Source organism: Oncorhynchus nerka, linkage group LG15, assembly GCF_034236695.1.
Source record: "Oncorhynchus nerka isolate Pitt River linkage group LG15, Oner_Uvic_2.0, whole genome shotgun sequence".
Lineage (NCBI taxonomy): Eukaryota > Metazoa > Chordata > Actinopteri > Salmoniformes > Salmonidae > Oncorhynchus > Oncorhynchus nerka.
In genome coordinates this window covers 80,938,220-80,958,418 of record NC_088410.1, presented here as the reverse complement: position 1 = coordinate 80,958,418, position 20,199 = coordinate 80,938,220, and the positions used below count along the sequence as shown (strand labels likewise).

The 20,199-nt window shown below is 42.2% G+C and overlaps 1 protein-coding gene across 5 annotated transcripts in view; it reads left to right on the top strand.

Annotated features, from left to right (window-relative positions):
* The window catches only part of sema3fb (sema domain, immunoglobulin domain (Ig), short basic domain, secreted, (semaphorin) 3Fb), a 109,727-nt gene extending 96,211 nt beyond the window's left edge, over window positions 1-13,516 (top strand). For 3 of the 5 annotated variants that reach the window (XM_065001937.1, XM_065001936.1, XM_065001938.1), the window contains 6 exons: window positions 668-756; window positions 1,243-1,284; window positions 1,890-2,049; window positions 7,520-7,600; window positions 8,292-8,425; window positions 10,879-13,516. In XM_065001937.1, the coding sequence (XP_064858009.1) occupies window positions 668-756; window positions 1,243-1,284; window positions 1,890-2,049; window positions 7,520-7,600; window positions 8,292-8,425; window positions 10,879-11,286 (914 nt within the window). In that variant the 3' untranslated portion in view covers window positions 11,287-13,516. The remainder of the gene's footprint in view (window positions 1-667; window positions 757-1,242; window positions 1,285-1,889; window positions 2,050-7,519; window positions 7,601-8,291; window positions 8,426-10,878) is intronic. The other 2 variants (XM_029683762.2, XM_029683760.2) reach the window with 1 other exon arrangement.
* The last annotated feature ends 6,683 nt before the right edge of the window (window positions 13,517-20,199 follow it).

The following is a 20,199-nucleotide window of genomic DNA, read 5'->3' as shown; positions in this document are numbered from 1 at the left end:
CCATACATGCAGCGCAGTATCCCTTTTGTGTGTGTTTTTTGTTCTGGGAGACTAATGGATTTTTATACGAGCACACCGTGCTCCACTATGCCCAGAGTCAGTGTAATATGTAGGACAACAGGTGAACACGGAGAGATCTGTCTGAAAGTGGTGAAGAGTACTGTAGTGTAGTGCTAAGGCCTGATGGAATGATGAGTGAGGATTAACCTTTACATTAGCAGAGGAATGTAGCGAGGGCAGTTTGATTAACTGGCAGCAAGGCAGGGTAGTGTCGGGTTACAACTAATCTCCTTCCCAGACACTTCCGCCCAAATGCGCAAAGAGTCTGATGGATCAATGTGTCAAACTTGGCCTTCTTTAGCCAATACAGAAAGACCGGGATAAATTCCCAGTGCATAGGCATTGGCTTAATCGGCTTAATCTACCAACCAATCACGCTAGCGCAACACAAGCACTGAGTCACGCCTCGTAGTTGTGTGGTTTGCTAAAATTAATTGATGACAAATACTCAGTAAGGTCACTCCCATATAATTCTATGATCATTCCCACTAAGACCAAAATGGAATCATTGATGTACCAGCCATTTGTGCGCAATAGTCTGGGGACAAGGTTAGGTTACAACAGGTATGTAGTAGTTTCAAGTCTCAGGTGTTTCCTTGGGCCACAGACAGGGGAACGGTTCAGAAGGTGATTGTGTTGCCCAGAGATGACCTGCAGACTGAAGAACTGGTCCTGGAGGAGGTAGAGGTGTTCAAGGTGAGCACTAACTGTCTTTCTTAGTTTTATATCCTCTCTCTCTCATTTTCTCTCTCTGTCTCTCTCTTTCTATATCTATCTTTCTCTGTTTCTCTTTGGCTTTCGCTGTAGGTCTCTATGTCTCTCTGTCTTTCTCTATGCCTCTCTCTGTCTCTCTGGCTCTGTCTCTCCCTGTCGCTCTATGTCTCTCTTTATGTCTCTCTGTGTCTGTCTCTGTCTTTCTCGTGTCTCCCTCTTTGTCTCTCCATGTCGCTCTCTGTCTCTCTCTGTCTCTATGTCTCTCTCTCTCTGTCACTCCCTGTCGCTCTCTGTCTCTCTCTGTCTTTCTCTTTCTTTCGCTCTTTCTCTATGACTCTCTCTCTCTCCCTCTCTCTCTCTCTTTCTCTCTCCCCCTCTCTCTCTCTCCCTCTCTCTCTCTCTGCTTATAACCATGTATATTTTCAACAACTTTATAAGACTGATCAATGCATTGTCTTCCCATTTCAGGTTCCTACTCCGATTATAACAATGAAGATCTCGTCCAAAAGGGTAAGCATGTCTGTATAAAACCTTACCCAATAGACCTATATATCTTTCCTGGGATAAAGAGCCAAGGAGCTGAATTAAATGAAGGGACATTATTTTGGAATGCCATGAACTACATGTAAACAGCTGTGGAACTAATGTGTCCCTTCATAATTCATAGAAGGCCTGCAGTCTGGTTTAGACAATGAAAGGAGAAATATGGAAAATGCATTCAACTTTAGTTTTGTCTTTCACTGTGATTAAAATAGTTGGCCATGGATACATGACATGACATCATTCTTAGAAAGGGTTGCAATTTTACAACAGCTGATCTTAAAAACTGAAGATTGTCTTCGAACAATGGAAATCTTTGTTATACAGAAAGGGTGAGCTCTCCCAATGTGCTCACAAATCTTCCAATAAGCAAATTATATTATCACATTACATTGTTATGGCTTTGATGGATTCTTATCCCCTGTAAACCTCTGCACTAAACAAATGGAGAGCCTTCATAGAAGCCACTCTGCATCCTCTGTACACTGATACTCTGTGTCTGTGATATTAGCTGGATATTCCCATACTTTATCCAGCTGTGATCTAACATCCTTCATGGCTTCCTCCTCTCACAGCAACAGCTCTACGTGTCTTCTGAGCTTGGTGTTACCCACCTGGCCCTCCACCGCTGTGACGTGTACGGGGAGGCATGTGCTGACTGCTGCCTGGCCCGGGACCCCTACTGCGCCTGGGACGGAAAGTCCTGCTCCCGCTACTCCGCCTCGCAAAAGAGGTGAGCATCAGCATGAGCTGCTCAGAATGGCTCTATGGATTGTTGACTGGCTCTATAGGTTGTTGACTGGCACTACAGGTTGTTGACTGGCTCTATGCATTATTGACTGGCTCTATACATTATTGACTGGCTCTATAGATTGTTGACTGGCTCTATATATTGTTGACTGGCTCTATGCATTATTGACTGGCTCTATAGATTGATGACTGGCTTTATAGATTGTTGACTGGCTCCATAGGTTGTTGACTGGCCTTATAGGTTGTTGACTGGCTCTATACATTGTTGACTGGCTCTATACATTGTTGACTGGCTATATACATTACTGACTGGCTGTATAGATTGTTGACTGGGTCTGTAGATTGTTGACCCTCTCTATAGATTGTTGACTGGATCCATTGATTGTTGACTGGCTCTATATATTGTTTCCTGGCTGGATATGTTGTTGACTGGCTCAACAGATTGTTGAATGGCTCTATATATTGTTTACTGTTGCTATAGATTGTTGACTGCCTCTATACATTGTTGACTGGCTCTATACATTGTTGACTGGCTTAATATACAGTGGGGCAAAAAAAGTATTTAGTCAGCCACCAATTGTGCAAGTTCTCCCACTTAAAAAGATGAGAGGGGCCTGTAATTTACTTGGACATGTACTGGCTTAGACAGGGAGACACATCTGGCACTGCAGGATTTGAGTCCCTGGCGGCGTAGTGTGTTACTGATGGTAGGCTTTGTTACTTTGTTACTACTCACCGTTCTTGTGATAATTTTGACCCCACGGGGTGAGATCTTGCGTGGAGCATCAGATCGAGGGAGATTATCAGTGGTCTTGTATGTCTTCCATTTCCTAATAATTGCTGGGACCAAATTTGGAACCAAAGTTGGGACCAATGATCACAAGAACGGTGAGCAAAAATCGCAGAACCACACGGGGGACCTAGTGAATGACCTGCAGAGAGCTGGGACCAAAGTAACAAAGCCTACCATCAGTAACACACTACGCCGCCAGGGACTCAAATCCTGCAGTGCCAGACGTGTCTCGCTGCTTAAGCCAGTACATGTCCAGGCCCGTCTGAAGTTTGCTAGAGAGCATTTGGATGATCCAGAAGAAGATTCGGAGAATGTCATATGGTCAGATGAAACCAAAATATAACTTTTTGGTAAAAACTCAACTCGTCGTGTTTGGAGGACAAATAATGCTGAGTTGCATCCAAAGAACACCATACCTACTGTGAAGCATGGGGGTGGAAACATCATGCTTTGGGGCTGTTTTTCTGCAAAGGGACCAGGACGACTGATCCGTGTAAAGGAAAGAATGAATGAGGCCATGTATCGTGAGATTTTGAGTGAAAACCTCCTTCCATCAGCAAGGGCATTGAAGATGAAACGTGGCTGGGTCTTTCAGCATGACAATGATCCCAAACACACCGCCCGGGCAACGAAGGAGTGGCTTCGTAAGAAGCATTTCAAGGTCCTGGAGTGGCCTAGCCAGTCTCCAGATCTCAACCCCATAGAAAATCTTTGGAGGGAGTTGAAAGTCCGTGTTGCCCAGCAACAGCCCCGAAACATCACTGCTCTAGAGGAGATCTGCATGGAGGAATGGGCCAAAATACCAGCGACAGTGTGTGAAAACCTTGTCAAACGTTTTCTGTAAGTCTTCACCTCTGTCATTGCCAACAAAGGGTACATAACAAAGTATTGATAAACTTTTGTTATTGACCAAATAGTTATTTTCCACCATAATTTGCAAATAAATTCATTAAAAATCCTACAATGTGATTTTCTGGATTTTTTTTTCTCATTTTGTCTGTCATAGTTGAAGTGTACCTATGATGAAAATGACAGGCCTCTCTCATCTTTTTAAGTGGGAGAACTTGCACAATTGGTGGCTGACTAAATACTTTTTTGCCCCACTGTATTGTTGACTGGCTCTATACATTGTTGACTGGCTCTATACATTGTTGACTGGTTCTATACATTGTTGACGGGCTTTATACATTGTTTGCTGGCTCTATACATTGTTGACTGGCTCTATTGATTGTTGACTGGCTCTATACATTGTAGACTAGCTTATAAATTGTTGACTGGCTCTATTGATTGTTGATTGGCTCTCTAGATTGTTGACTAGCTGCATAAATTGTTTACTGGGTCAATAGATTGTTGACTGACTCTATACATTGTTGACTGGCTCTATACATTGTTGACTGGCTCTTTACATTGTTGACTGGATCTATAGATTGTTGACTGGCTCTATACGTTGTTTACTGGCTCTGTAGATTGTTGACTGGATGCTTTGATTGTTGACTGGCTCTATATATTGTTTACTGGCTCTGTAGATTGTTGACTGGTTCTATAGATTGTTGACTGGCTCTATAGATTGTTGACTGGTTCTATAGATTGTTGACTGGCTCTATAGATTGTTGACTGGCTCTATACATTGTTTACTGGCTCTGTAGATTGTTGACTGGATCCTTTGATTGTTGACTGGATCATTTGATTGTTGACTGGCTCTATACATTATTGACTGGCTCTATACATTGTTGACTGGCTCTATACATTGTTGACTGGCTCTGTAGATTGTTGACTGGATCCATTGATTGTTGACTGGCTCTATATATTGTTGATGGCTGGATATGTTGTTGACTGGTTCAATGCATTGTTGACTGGCTCTATACATTGTTGACGGGCTCTATAGATTGTTGACTGGCTCTATAGATTGTTGACGGGCTCTATAGATTGTTGACTGGCTCTATACATTGTTGACGGGCTGTATAGATTGTTGACTGGCTCTGTACATTGTTGACGGGCTGTATAGATTGTTGACTGGCTCTATACATTGTTGACTGGCTCTGTAGATTGTTGACATTGATTGTTTCCTGGCTCGAAATATTGTTTCCTGGCTGGATATGTTGTTGACTGGCTCAACAGATTGTTGAATGGCTCTATACATTGTTGAATGGCTCTACAGATTGTTGACTGGCTCTATACATTGTTGGCTCTATACATTGTTGACTGGCTCTATAAATTGTTGACTGGCTCTATACATTGTTGACTGGCTCTATAGATTGTTGACTGGCTCCATAGATTGTTGACTGTCTCTATACATTGTTGACTGCCTCCATAGATTTTTTTACTGACTGGCTCTATACATTGTTGACTGGCTCTATAGATTGTTGACTGCCTCTATACATTGTTGACTGGCTCTATAGATTTCTGACTGGCTCTATACATTGTTGACTGGCTCTATAGATTGTTGACTGGATTTATACATTGTTGACTAGCTGTTTAGATTGTTGACTGGCTCTATAGATTGTTGACTTCCTCTATACATTGTTGGCTGGCTCTGTTGACTGGATATGTTGTTGACTGGCTCAACTGGCTCTATACATTGACTGGCTGTTGAATGGCTCTTTATACATTGGCTCTGAATGGCTGGCTCTACAGATTGTTGAATGGCTCTATACATTGTTGACTGGCTCTATACATTGTTGACTGGCTCTAGCTGGCTCTATAGATTGGTTGAATGGCTCTATACATTGTTGACTGGCATTGTTGACTGGCTGGCTCTATACATTCTATGACTGGCTCTATATGTTGTTGACTGGCTCTTTTGATTGTTGACTGGCTCAATTGTTGACATTGTTGACTGGCTCTATAGTTGATTGTTGACTGGCTCCTGGCTCTATAGTTGACTGGCTTGTTGACTGTCTATACATTGTTGACTATACATTGTTGACTGCCTGGCTCCATAGTTGACTGGCTCTATACATTTGTTGACTGGCTCTATAGATTGGACTCTATACATTGTTGACTGGCTCTATAGATTGTTGACTGGCTTATACATTGTTGACTCTAGTTGACTGTTTAGACTTGTACATTGACTGGCTCTATAGATTGTTGACTGGCTCCTAGATTTTGACTATACATTGTTGTTGACTGGCTCTATAGATTGTTGACTGGCTCTATACATTGTTGACTGGCTCTGGCTAGATTGTTGACTGGCTCATTGATTGTTGATTGAATGGCTCTACACTGGCTCTATAGATTGTTGACTGGCTTTATACTTTGTGATTGCTCTATACTGGCTCTATTGTTGACTCATACATTGCTGACTATAGATTTTTGACTGGCTCAATAGATTGTTGACTGGCTCTATACATTGTTGACTGGCTCTAGAGATGTTTGACTGGCTCTATACATTGTTGACTGGCTTTATACTTTATTGACTGGCTCTATAGATTGTTGACTGGCTCTATAGATTGTTGACTGGCTCCATAGATTGTTGACTGGCTCTATACATTGTTGACTGGCTCTATACATTGTTGACTGGCTCTATACATTGTTGACTGGCTCTATAGATTGTTGACTGGCTCTATAGATTGTTGACTGGCTCTATAGATTGTTGACTGGCTCTATACATTGTTGACTGGCTCTATAGTTGACTGGCTCTATACATTGTTGACTGGCTCTATAGATTGTTGACTGGCTCTATAGATTGTTGACTGGCTCCTATAGATTGTTGACTTGCTCTATAGATTTTTGACTCTCCATAGATTGTTGACTGGCTCTATACATTGTTGACTGGCTCTATAGATTGTTGACTGGCTCTATAGATTGTTGACTGGCTCCATAGATTGTTGACTGGCTCCATAGATTGTTGACTGGCTCCATAGATTGTTTACTGGCTCTATACATTGTTGACTGGATCTATACATTTTTGACTGGATCTATACATTTTTGACTGGCTCTATACATTTTTGATTGGCTCTATACATTGATGACTGGCTGGATATCTTGTTGATTGGCTCTATAGATTGTTTACTGGCTCTATACCATGTTGACTGGCTCTATAGATTTTTGACTGGCTCTATATATTGTTAGCTGGCTCTATAAATTGTTGACTAGCTGTGTAGATTGTTGAATGGCTCCATGGATTGTTGACTGGCTGTAGAAATTGTTGAGTGACTCTTTACAGTAGGTCGTTGACTGGCTCTGTAGGTTGTTGAATGGCTCCATAGGTTGTTGAATGGCTTTCTGCAGTAGGTCGTTGACTGGCTCTTTAGGTTGTAGAAAGGCTCTATAGGTTTTTGAATTGCTTTATAGGTTGTTGATTGATTCTATAGGTTGTTGAATGGCTTTTTGGTTGTTGACTCATTCTATAGGTTGTTGAATGGCTCTATAGATTGTTGACTAACTCTATATGTTATTGGATGGCTCTATAGGTTGTTGAATGAATATATGCAAAGTTCTATGGCTGTATGGATTTTTGACTGGCTCGGTGGATTGTTGAATGCAGGTGCTTCTACATCTGCATTGCTTGCTGTTTGGGGTTTTAGGCTGGGTTTCTGTACAGCACTTTGAGATATCAGCTGATGTACGAAGGGCTATATAAATACATTTGATTTGATTTGATTTGAATGGCTTTGCATTTGCTTGTTAATTTATTCTCTTCTCTTATTCGGGAATACTGGTCTGACCCCTTTAGACGCAGCCGAAGGCAAGACGTCAAGTACGGGAATCCCATCCGGCAGTGCAGGGGCTTCAACTCCAATGGTAAGACCAGTATTTGCCAGTTCTAGTGGGTGGATGGGTTAGAGATTTTCAGTGGCAGTGAATTCATCTCATTCATTTTGAGAGGACTAACTTAATTTATGCCATCACGTGCCAGCATTTGTATAAAATTCTCCCCAATTTTGTGATATCCAATTGTGACCCAATTACGATCTTGTCTCAACTCTGTAACTCCCCAATGGGCTCGGTAGAGGTGAAGGTCAAGTCATGCATCCTCGAAACATGACCTGCCAAACCTCACTTCTTAACACCTCCCCACTTAACCCGGAAGCCAGCTGCACCAATGTGTCGGAGGAAACACCATTCAACTGACCACCTACGTCAGCCTGCAGGCGCCCGGGCCAGCCACAAGGTGTCGCTAGAGCGCTATGAGCAAAGTAAAGCCCCCCCCGGCCATACCTTCCCCTATCCTGGATGATGCTGAGACAATTGTGCACCGCCCTATGGGACTCCCGGTCACGGCCATTTGTGACACAGCCTGGGATCGAACCTCGGTCTGTAGAATGCCTCAAGCACTGTGATGCAGTGCCTTAGACTGCTGCGCATCTCGGGAGGCCCCACATGCCAGCATTTTCTTCAAATAGATATAAATAAAACATTGCTCTTTTGGATTTTTGGTCTTTGTGGGACTTGATACTGAATCTATGGTTGCCATGGTGTCTTTCTATCTCAGCTAATAAGAACACCCTGGAGATGGTGCAGTATGGGGTGGAGGGCAGCAGCACCTTCCTGGAGTGCCAGGCCCGTTCACCTCACGCCGCCATCAAGTGGCACCTGCAAAGGGACAACAGTGACCGCCGTAAAGAGGTAAGCAGCCATCTATGACGCTCACAATATCACTCAAACTAGTATTCTTCCCAAAACACTGTTGAGATCTAGAGGTATACTTTCTGCACAATTTAACTTTATACTCAGACATATTAAGGGATACCATGAACTCAGGTAACTTGAACCATATATCACCTCTCTGACAGGGAGTTTATAGGTTTAGGAGTAAATCTCTCTAGAAGGATGTGATGTTCCTCTCTGTTGACAGCACTTCTCATTCTTACATAATGATGGTGAAGAGTCTTTGTCAGGCTGCTGTATGTTTCATCTGATAGCTGAAATCTATTGATGTATTACTGTTGTCAGTCTATTGATGTATTACTGTTGTCAGTCTATTTATGTATTACTGTTGTCAGTCTATTGATGTATCACTGTGATAGAGAGACAACATCCATCCAGACATGACAACCAGGTGGTTGGTCTTCAACCTGGCGTGGTAAAGCCCAAACTTTCCCATTACCCAAAGTATGGGCCCCATACATAAAACAGCATAAGACCAGCTCATGGTTTCTCACCCTGACGCTTTTGTTAAAGTTTTATGGTGTAACTTCTGTTTTATTTGCTTTTCTGTTGGATTCTGCCTATCCCCATTGGCTTGGCTCAGTTGGCAGGGCTGTTGCTCAGCACATCTGATTCTGGGTAGAATAGCTGTCAGCGGCTAATAACACTCTTGAATATGTATCAGGGTAAACATCAAGAGACAATGGATAAAATCACTAGAGCACTTATTGAACTGCAGGTCAATGTGGATTGTGTTAGTCGAATAATGTATAGGTAGTCATAACACTGATATAGTGGTATAGTTGGTGGTTGGTGATGATGCTGTTCTGCCAACAAGAGCAGGAAATTAGCTGTCTGCTTGGCCTCTCCTCTGATGTTTCTACCCTGGCTTTACATCATGCCTTATTTCTTCATAACTCTCTCCCTCTCTCACACACTTTTTATCTCTCTCGCTCTCTCGTTCTCTCTCTCTCTCGATCGCTCTCTGTCTCTATCGCTCCCTCTCTTTCACTCAATTTCAATTCAATTTAAGAGCTTTATTAGCATGGGAAACATGTTTACATTGCTAAAGCAAGTGAAATAGATGATAAACAAAAGTGAAATAAACAATTAAAAATGTACAGTAAACATTACACTTCCAAAAGAATAAAGACATACAGTGTTGTAATGATGTGCAAATAGTTAAAGTACAAATAAAAATACATAAATATAAAATATATTTACAATGGTGTTTGTTCTTCACTGGTTGCCCTTTTCTTGTGGCAACAGGTCACATATCTTGCTGCTGTGATTGCACACTGTGGTATTTCACCCACAAGATATGGGAGTTGGATTTGTTTTTGAATTCTTTGTTGGTCTGTGTAATCAGGGAAATATGTGTCCCTAATATGGTCATACATTTGGCAGGTTAGGAAGTGCAGGTTAGTTTCCACCTCATTTTGTGGGCAGTGTGCACATAGCCTGTCTTCTCTTGAGAGCCAGGTCTGCCTTCAGCAGCCTTTCTCAATAGCAAGGCTATGCTCACTGTCTGTACACAGTCAAAGATTTCCTTCATTTTGGGTCAGTCACTAATGGTCAGGTATTCTGCCACTGTGTACTCTCTGTTTAGGGCCAAATAGAATTCTAGTTTGCTCAGTTTTTTTGTAAATACTTTCCAATGTGTCAAGTAATTATATTTTTGTTTTCTCATGATTTGGTTTGGTCTAATTGTGTTGCAGTCCTGGGTCTCTGTGGGGTCTGTTTGTGTTTGTGAATAGAGCCCCAGGACCACCTTTCTTAGGGGGCTCTTCTCCAGGTTAATTTCTCTGTAGGTGATGGCTTTGTTATGGAAGGTTTGGGAATCGCTTCCTTTAAGGTGGTTATAGAATTTAACATCTCTTTTCTGGATTTTGATTATTAGCGGGTATCAGCCTATTTCCGCTTTGCATGCATTATTTGGTGTTTTACGTTGTACACTGAGAATATTTTTGAAGAATTCTGCATGCAGTCTCAATTTGGTGTTTGTCCCATTTTCTGAATTCTTGGTTGGTAAGAGGACCCCAGACCTCACAACCATAAAGGGCAATGGGTTCCATAATTGATTCAAGTATTTTTTGCCAGATCCTAATTGGTATGTGGAATTTTATGTTCCTTTTGATGGCATAGAAGGCCCTTCTTTGTGGAAGTTACCTGTGTCGCTGATGTTTAGGCCGAGGTATGTATCATTTTTTTGTGTGCTCTAGGGCAATGGTGTCTAGATGGAATTTGTATTTGTGGTCCTGGCAAGTGTAACTTTTTTTGGAACACTATTATTTTTTGTCTTTCTGAGATTTACTGTCAGTGCCCAGGTCTGACAGAATCTGTGCAGAAGATGCTGCTGTAGGCCCTCCTTGGTTGGGGAGAGAAGCAAACAGTATACATTTGACTTCAGATTCTCTCTCTCACTCTCTCAGATGCGCTCTGACGGGCGGGTACTGAAGACAGAGCAGGGTCTGCTGCTGCGTTCTCTCCAGCCCTCAGACTCCGGGGTGTACCAGTGCACAGCCACAGAGAAGAACTTCAAACACACGCTGGTCAAGCTGCAGCTAGTGGTCCTGTCCAGCCGAGCCGTCAACAACCTCCCGGTGGAGGGTGGGGGGCTGGGGCCGTCTCCGCCCAGCGCGGGTCAGTACAAGGACCTGCTGACCATCCTGAGCCAGCCAGAGATGGGCCTCATCAACCAGTACTGTGAGGACTACTGGCAGCTGGGAGACTCAATGATGGGAGCCATCAAGGGCAAAGACACGAAAGAACTCAAGGAGCAGAAGAAACCACGCAACCGCCGACATCACAGCGAGGGAGAGGAGGAGGTGGAGACATGAGGGGTCCCTTAACTCTCCCAAACCTCAATGGCACTCTTTGGAAACTGGGAAAGACTCAACTTAAGAGAGTGACTAGGTGAAAGAAATTTAAAAAACACAAATAAAATACACAGAAGTGGTAAAAAACAAGAGGCATACAAACACACCCCACATCCCTTTGAACAATACAGTATATGATACACAGTATTTATTGTAAGTTGTATATAGAATCATTCTGTGGATTTCTTTGTACTTATAGAAAAATGCTCTTTGTGTATAGGTACCTTTTGGGCAAATGTTATTGTTATTATTGTTATTAATTGTATTATTGTTGTTACTGTCATTACAAAATTATTCATCTTTCCATCTTTCGACATTAACACCTATGTTTGGAATGTGTAAACTGGCATGTAAAGGCTGTTCATTGTGAATTGAAAGGTGTCATTGTAAACAGAGAAATTAACTGAGGGTTGGGGTAGATGGAGATATATCTATCTTGCTTGTTGTTTGCTTTGACAGAAATTCAATACTCAAATTAAGGGCTCGCCAGGAATTGTTTGAACATAGAGTAACCTCACCATATTGAATAAGGACAAAGACGCCTCACTTTAAGTTTCAAGTTTTATTTGTCTTATGTACGGGATACACATGGTATACACCATCCAACCAAATGCTTACTTGCAGGTTCCTTCTCGACAGTGCAACAACATTAAGAAAATATTCAAGATAAGAATACGAACATAAAGTAAATATCTCAGTAGAATAGAATAAACATTTTAGCATAAGTATAATACAGGAAGGCACAATTTATTGTCCAATGTTTACAAGTGTTTTAGTGAAGGGGGGATTCAGGGGGCAAGTTCAATGGCAGAGGATGCACAAATTCCTCCACTCATTGGATAGCTATCCCTGTGAACCTGGTTTCTAAATGAGTATATTGAATACCCATGCTATTTTATTGGCTCCCTAAATAGGTTGATGGTTTTTATTTCTGGCTTCATTTGTTATTCCTCACTGTACAGTATATGCCTTTGTCTGAGGCAAACCAGTTGTTCTAAATGCTGTGTTGCTATGTATCCTACAGTATGCATGAAAACAGTTCTACATGGCCAGGATCAGGGTAGGTATCAATATATCAAATGTTTCCAAGGCAATTCATATTTGTGTGAGTGTGAAGGTTGACACTATGATTGTTATTGAATGGCCAGGTCAATCAGATAGATATTTTAACAAAAGGATGAAAAAAAGGATTCAAATCTTACCTTTGAGCCGCTCAATTGTGGTAAACTAAGTTGTGAAAATGGTCAAGTAAAAAAGAAACAAACACCATAGATACTTATCAAATAAACACTCTAATGCTTTCTTTGGTTTATCTAAACATCCAATGGGATTGAGTGTGAGGGACAGTAAAGGAAGGGTCAAGGTTTTGGAACAAAGGGCATTATTCTCTTATCTTTAAAAGATTGACTTGAATCTCATGGAATGTATTGGATATTCAAATCATTGGCCAGGGCCAAACCTAGCACACTTTGGCCAAATACGTTTTATTTTGGTTGACAAAAACAAAAGCACAATTCAGCTTGAGATGGTGCGATGCCCAGATCCCTTTTACTAAGCAGCCATTTTGTTCTGACTAGGAGCCATCTATTTTCATTTATTGGTGAGTTTGGCTTTACATGTACAAAAATAAACATGCCCTTACAGAACAGAGCATTGAACAATGTTGTGACACTTACTAACCAAAATATTTGGGAAGCTGGCTTTTCATTGTGTGCATGAGTATGTATTTGTACTGTAATTATAAAACAAACAAAAAACTATGTTGTAGTTTTTCTGTTCTTCCAGTGTACAGTATGGTCAACTTCAGCCAAGGTCTGAGGGACAGCCTCAGTGCCACAGAGAAAAACTGAATGGATGAGAACTACTATGTGTATTGTACCTACAGATATTGACATGCTCGCCCTTCCACTCTTCACTATAGAATACTATTCATTCCCAGAATAAAACCAGACAGCCCCTGTTACTCTCCTCTAGTTGAAAACAGGGTGTTACAGCAACAAACAAAAAAAGGATTTTTAAGATGTGTCTTTACTTTTGGAGTGTTTTTGTTTTGTTTTGCTCGGTTAAGACTTTCTGAAAAAAGATTAAATGCACAGACAGAAATGACGTTATTGTAATGACTAAATTACTTTCTCTTCCCTTTCCATTGTTGTTGCTGACTAATAAATTAAAGCTCTATATTTATAAAGAATGGAATGGTCTACTTTTATTCTGATGTGTCCATATTATATTTTAAATATCACTCAGACCTTTTGGGATTAAATGTTCCAAGCTTCCTCAGAGAGAGTATGATGAGCTACTAGCCATTTGTGGCAGACAAGGGCATCACTGGCAGCTTGACTTATCTAATACAGAACCCTCGGAGGAAATACATTTACATTGTAGTAATTTAGCAGAGGGTCTTATCCAAATTTTTATACTGGTCCCCCACATCAATTGAACCCACAACCCTAGTGTGGCAAGTGCCATGCTCTGTCAACTGAGCCACATGGGTGGGACTCAATAGATGAGGAGGGAGATGAGGAGATGAACAGTGTAAGATGAATACTGAGGCTGTTCCCACTATCAGCTTGCTGTGTGCCTCTCTCAGATCAGCACACTTACTGCTCTATTCAATCAAACCCGTATTGCAGTATTTGCGCAGTAGCCTGATTTCCAATGGTCATATTAACTCAGGGTGGTCTTGGGTACTGTATAAAAACATGCAACTAGTACCAGGGTGTCCCCCATCACAGGTATGCTTTCCCTTTTCAGAATTAGAAGTGTGTGGGCACTGGATGAATATTGTAAATAAAGACACGGTGTAAACATTGCTATGGCGGGTTTGAATGAACTTCAGATTTAGGGCTCTATTCAATCTGTAGAGCTGGGGCCTCATTTATAAAACGGATTTACAATTGTTTGATCTTAAGTATGACTTACGCAGAAAACCACTTATAATAAGTTATTTATAAAACCTTACTTGACGTGGACATGATCTCTACGCAAAGTCTAGACTTGACGTAAGCTATTTTTCTGCTGGTTATGTAGGGCTATTGCAGTTTGGGAAGCAAATGTGTCCAAGCCTGTTGTAAACTTTGCATTAGCTTCATGAACAATTTGTTATGAATTATCGATTAAATGTGTGAGGAATTAATTGCAAGGTATGTTGAATTAAAAACAGGGTGCGTGTTCTGTAAAAAGAGTATCAAATTTTTAAAAAAGGTAACCATGTTCTTGCGTTATTGGAAGATATTGAAAACCGTGCTTTTAGAAAGGAGAGAGTTTTCAGAGACATGAATGCCTTTTTTTGCTCATGATGATCGCTATCGTCTCCCAGGAAATGTTCTGTTAGATTTGTGCGCGGATTTAGCCCAAAGTCTGGAAAGGAAGACACGCTGCAATCATGCCATACCCGTATCTGTCCAAGTAGTCTACTTTCCACTCTGGAATTCCTCGCTACTTGGCATTCCAGAGGGAAATTAGTGACAGGTTGGATATATCTCAGCCGCATCCTGCCACATGTGATTGAGGCGATTCTCCCATTATTGTCCACGAGATACATTCGTTTCCCATTTACAGCCGACGAACAGGTGCGCGTCAAAGGCCACTCATTTAATTTCCCAGGAGGATAGGCGCATCAGTTGACTGCACGTCTGTATGTAACAGTAGAGCTTCCGCCCCTCTCCTCGACCCGGGCAGGAACCAGAGACCCTCTACAACAACAGTCACCCACGAAGCATCGTTACCCATCGCGCCACAAAAGCCACAGCACTCAAGGAGGACAACTATTCCAGGTCTCAGAGCGAGTGACGTCACCGATTGAAACGCTATTAGGGCGCACCACCGCTAACTAGCTAGCCATTTCACATCGGTTACAAGTAGGTGAGACCGAGTTTGCGTCTCTCACATGGGTCGGCAGACCATTCCATAAAAATTGAGCTCTATAGGAGAAAGCCCTGCCTCCAGCTGTTTGCTTAGAAATTCTAGGGACAATTAGGAGGCCTGCGTCTTATGACCGTAGCGTACGTGTAGGTATGTACGGCAGGACCAAATCAGAGAGATACTGTAGGTAGAAGCAAGCCCATGTAATGCTTTGTAGGTTAGCAGTAAAACCTTGAAATCAGCCCTTGCCTTGACAGGAAGCCAGTGTAGGGAAGCTAGCACTGGAGAAATATGATCAAATTTTTGGGTTCTAGTCAGGATTCTAGCAGCCGTATTTAGCTGAAGTTTATTTAGTGCTTTATCCGGGTAGACGGAAAGTAGAGCATTGCAGTAGTCTAACCTAGAAGTGACAAAAGTATGGATTAAGTTTTCTGCATCATTTTTGGACAGAAAGTTTCTGATTTTTGCAATGTTACGAAGATGGAAAAAAGCTGTCCTTGAAACAGTCTTGATATGTTCTTCAAAAGAGAGATCAGGGTCCAGAGTAACGCCGAGGTCCTTCACAGTTTTATTTGAGACGACTGTACAACCATTAAGATTAATTGTCAGATTCAACAGAAGATCTCTTTGTTTCTTGGGACCTAGAACAAGCATCTCTGTTTTGTCCGAGTTTAAAAGTAGAACGTTTGCAGCCATCCACTTCTTATGTCTGAAACACATGCTTCTAGCGAGGGCAATTTTGGGGCTTCACCATGTTTCATTGAAATGTACAGCTGTGTGTCATCCGCATAGCAGTGAAAGTTAACATTATGTTTTCGAATGACATCCCCAAGAGGTAAAATATATAGTGAAAACAATAGTGGTCCTAAAACGGAACACTGATACACAGCCTAAAACCCCAAACCCCTAAAACCCCAGAACTTGTCCGTGTAGACCAATTTGGGTTTCCAATCTCTCCAAAAGAATGTGGTGATCGATGGTATCAAAAGCAGCACTAAGGTCTAGGAGCACGAGGACAGATGCAGAGCCTCGGTCTGATGCCATTGAAAGGTCTTTTACCACCTTCAAAAGTGCAGTCTCAGTGCTATGATGGGGTCTAAAACCAGACTGAAGCATTTCGTATACATTGTTTGTCTTCAGGAAGGCAGTGAGTTGCTGCGCAACAGCCTTTTCTAAACTTTTTGAGAGGAATGGAAGATTCGATATAGGTCGATAGTTTTTTATATTTTCTGGGTCAAGGTTTGGCTTTTTCAAGAGAGGCTTTATTACTGCCACTTTTAGTGAGTTTGGTACACATCCGGTGGATAGAGAGCCGTTTATTATGTTCAACATAGGAGGGCCAAGCACAGGAAGCAGCTCTTTCAGGAGTTTAGTTGGAATAGGGTCCAGTATGCAGCTTGAAGGTTTAGAGGCCATGATTATTTTCATCATTGTGTCAAGAGGTATAGTACTAAAACACTTGAGTGTCTCTCTTGATCCTAGGTCCTGGCAGAGTTGTGCAGACTCAGGACAACTGAGCTTTGAAGGAATACGCAGATTTAAAGAGGAGTCCGTAATTTGCTTTCTAATAATCATGATCTTTTCCTCAAAGAAGTTCATGAATTTATTACTGCTGAAGTGTAAGCCATCCTCTCTTGGGGAATGCTGCTTTTTAGTTAGCTTTGCGACAGTATCAAAAAGGAATTTCGGATTGTTCTTATTTTCCTCAATTAAGTTGGAAAAATAGGATGATTGAGCAGCAGTAAGGGCTCTTCAATACTGCACGGTACTGTCTTTCCAAGCTAGTCGGAAGACTTCCAGTTTGGTGTGGCGCCATATCCGTTACAATTTTCTGGAAGCTTGCTTCAGAGCTCGGAGCTAGTTTCTTATGAGACATGTTTTTAGTTTTTAGGGGTGCAACTGCATCTAGGGTATTGTGCAAGGTTAAATTGAGTTCCTCAGTTAGGTGGTTTACTGATTTTTGTCCTCTGGCGTCCTTGGGTAGACAAAGGGAGTCTGGAAGGACATCAAGGAATCTTTGTGTTATCTGTGAATTTATAGCACAACTTTTGATGTTCCTTGGTTGGGGTCTTAGCAAATTATTTGTTGCAATTGCAAACGTAATAAAATGGTGGTCTGATAGTCCAGGATTATGAGGAAAAACATTAAGATCCACAACATTTATTCCATGGGACAAAACTAGGTCCAGAGTATGACTGTGACAGTGAGGTGGTCCAGAGACATGTTGGACAAAACCCATTGAGTCGATGATGGCTCCGAAAGCCTTTTGGAGTGGGTCTGTGGACTTTTCCATGTGAATATTGAAGTCACCAAAGATTAGAATATTATCTGCTATGAATACAAGGTCCGATAGGAATTCAGGGAACTCAATGAGGAACGCTGTATATGGCCCAGGAGGCTTGTAAACAGTAGCTATAAAAAGTGATTGAGTAGGCTGCATAGATTTCATGACAAGAAGCTCAAAAGATGAACATTTGAAATTTTGTATTGTAAATGTTAGCAACACCTCCGCCTTTGCGGGATGCATGGGGGATATGGTCACTAGTGTAGCCAGGAGGTGAGGCCTCATTTAACACAGTAAATTCATCAGGCTTCAGCCATGTTTCAGTCAGGCCAATCACATCAATATTATGATCCGTGATTAGTTCATTGACTATAATTGCCTTTGAAGTAAGGGATCTAACATTAAGTCGCCCTATGTTTGAGATGTGAGGTATCATGATCTCTTTCAATAATGACAGAAATGGAAGAGGTCTTTATCCTAGTGAGATTGCTAAGGCGAACACCGCCATGGTTCACGGTCTCAATGGGGATAGCTGAGCTGACTACACTGACTGTGCTAGTGGCAGACTCCACTATGCTGGCAGGCTGGCTAACAGCCTGCTGCCTGGCCTGCACCCTATTTCATTGTGGAGCTAGAGGAGTTAGAGCCCTGTCTATGTTGGTAGATAAGATGAGAGCACCCCTCCAGCTAGGATGGAGTCCGTCACTCCTCAGCAGGTCAGGCTTGGTCCTGTTTGTGGGTGAGTCCCAGAAAGAGGGCCAATCATCTACAAATTCTATCTTTTGGGAGGGGCAAAAAAAACGTAAAGTTGTCAGGTAGCAAAGTAAGGTTGGCAACAAAACGCACAGCAAGACGTAAACAAGTCTGCAAGTTGTGACCAGAAATGGCGTCAAAATCACAGGAACAACCAATCAACACAATCAAGTTGCTGTGGGGGGTGTAGAGCTGTTGACCGTGGTAGGGGTAACCAGGTGGAAAGTGTGGCCAGCCATAGAAAAATGCTTATTGAAATGATCGATTATCGTAGATTTATCGGTGGTGACAGTGTTTCCTAGCCTCAGTGCAGTGGGCAGCTGGGAGGAGGTGCTCATTTTCTCCATGGACTTTGCAGTGTACCAAACACTGGAATTAGTGCTACAGGATGTACATTTCTGTTTGAAAAAGCTAGCCGTAGCTTTCCTAACTGACTGTATATTGGTTGCTGCCTTCCCTGAAAATGTGCATACCGTGATGCATATCGTGATTTTATCCTGCCAATACAGCATATAACCAGCAAGCTGTATGTTGATAATGTCGTCGTTCAGCCATGACTCTGTGAAGCATAAGATATTACAGTTTTTGATGTCCCGTTGGTAGTTAGCTAGAAGAACGGAAGACAGGGGGAGTTTATTTGATCGCGTACGAATTCTCAGAAGTCTGCCCAACCTCCGTCCTCTTTTTCTCCGTCATCTCTTCACGCAAATGACGGGGATTTGGGCCTGTTCCCGGGAAAGACGTATGTCGTTCACGTCATAGCTTCTGCCAGTTCGTGGTGAGTAATTGCTGTTCTGATGTCCAGAATATCTTTTTGGTCATAAGAGATGGTAGCAGCATCATTATGTACAAAATAAGTAAAAAAAGAAGTTACAAGCAATGCAAAAAAACAAACATAAAATCACAATCGGTTAGGAGCAAGTAAAATGTCAGCCATCTTCTCTGGCAACGTCTTTACGGTTAAGGTTAGTATTACTTACGGCTGTAAATACAATGTATTACCAGTGCAGGGTTAGAGCTAGGGTTGGTGTTACGGCTGGAGGTATAATGAATTTCCAGTCTACGGTTAGGGTTTGCAAAGAGAGCCTCCCATCATTCCTGCAGTGCTGCCCCTTTTGGCTCTAACTCAGGCCAGGGACAATAAGAACATGACCTGCCTCAGTGTTAGGAAGTTGTGCCTGTCATCTCTGTTTGAGGCCACTCCAGGCAACAGCTCAGATGGGTGGGGAAGACAATGAGACATCAGAGCAACATGGCATTGTCTGAACATCACTGGGCCCTATTGTCCATCCCCACCCTGCCCCATAGATGGAGCGCTGTTACCCAGCTTATCTGATGGCTGACAGCAGCTGACGGGGAACAGTGGAGCAAAGCTTGGAGACAGTGTGGGTGGTAGACTTCCCAACCCTGGATACAAGGACACCAACATCTAGTGGCCAGCTCTCATTTCCCTTCAATGGGGGCCTGAATTGGTGTTGTAATGTTGGCCATGATGAAGCCAGTAAAAGTACTGTATGGTACCCACCAATACAGTACCTCTACTGTACCTCTCTGACAGATTAGAGATGGGCAAAATACCAAGATATCAGTGGAAGGCTACGTTTACTCATGGCAATCAGTCGTCCTCAATTTCTTGTGCCTTGGTGGGTTAGCGCAGCATCTTCTGTGTAATTTGGAACCGTTAGACAGAGAGCTGCAAGACACCACACATCTCAAAGAGAACTGTCGTGGGATGCTATCTCTAACATGCCATGACACACTGACATCATTCAAGTGACTTTCCATGAGAGGAATTCTTCAGACAATACAATCCTTCCTTATCAGTTGGCCTGATCAAAGACTGTGATCATTATGAAGCAGACATGACTTTCAGTGGGTATCAACAATCTCCTTCGTCTCTCCCACAGCACACAACAGAGAGCCGAAGAACACAAATGGCTTTGTTGGACCAGGGAGATTGATTCTGAACTGGG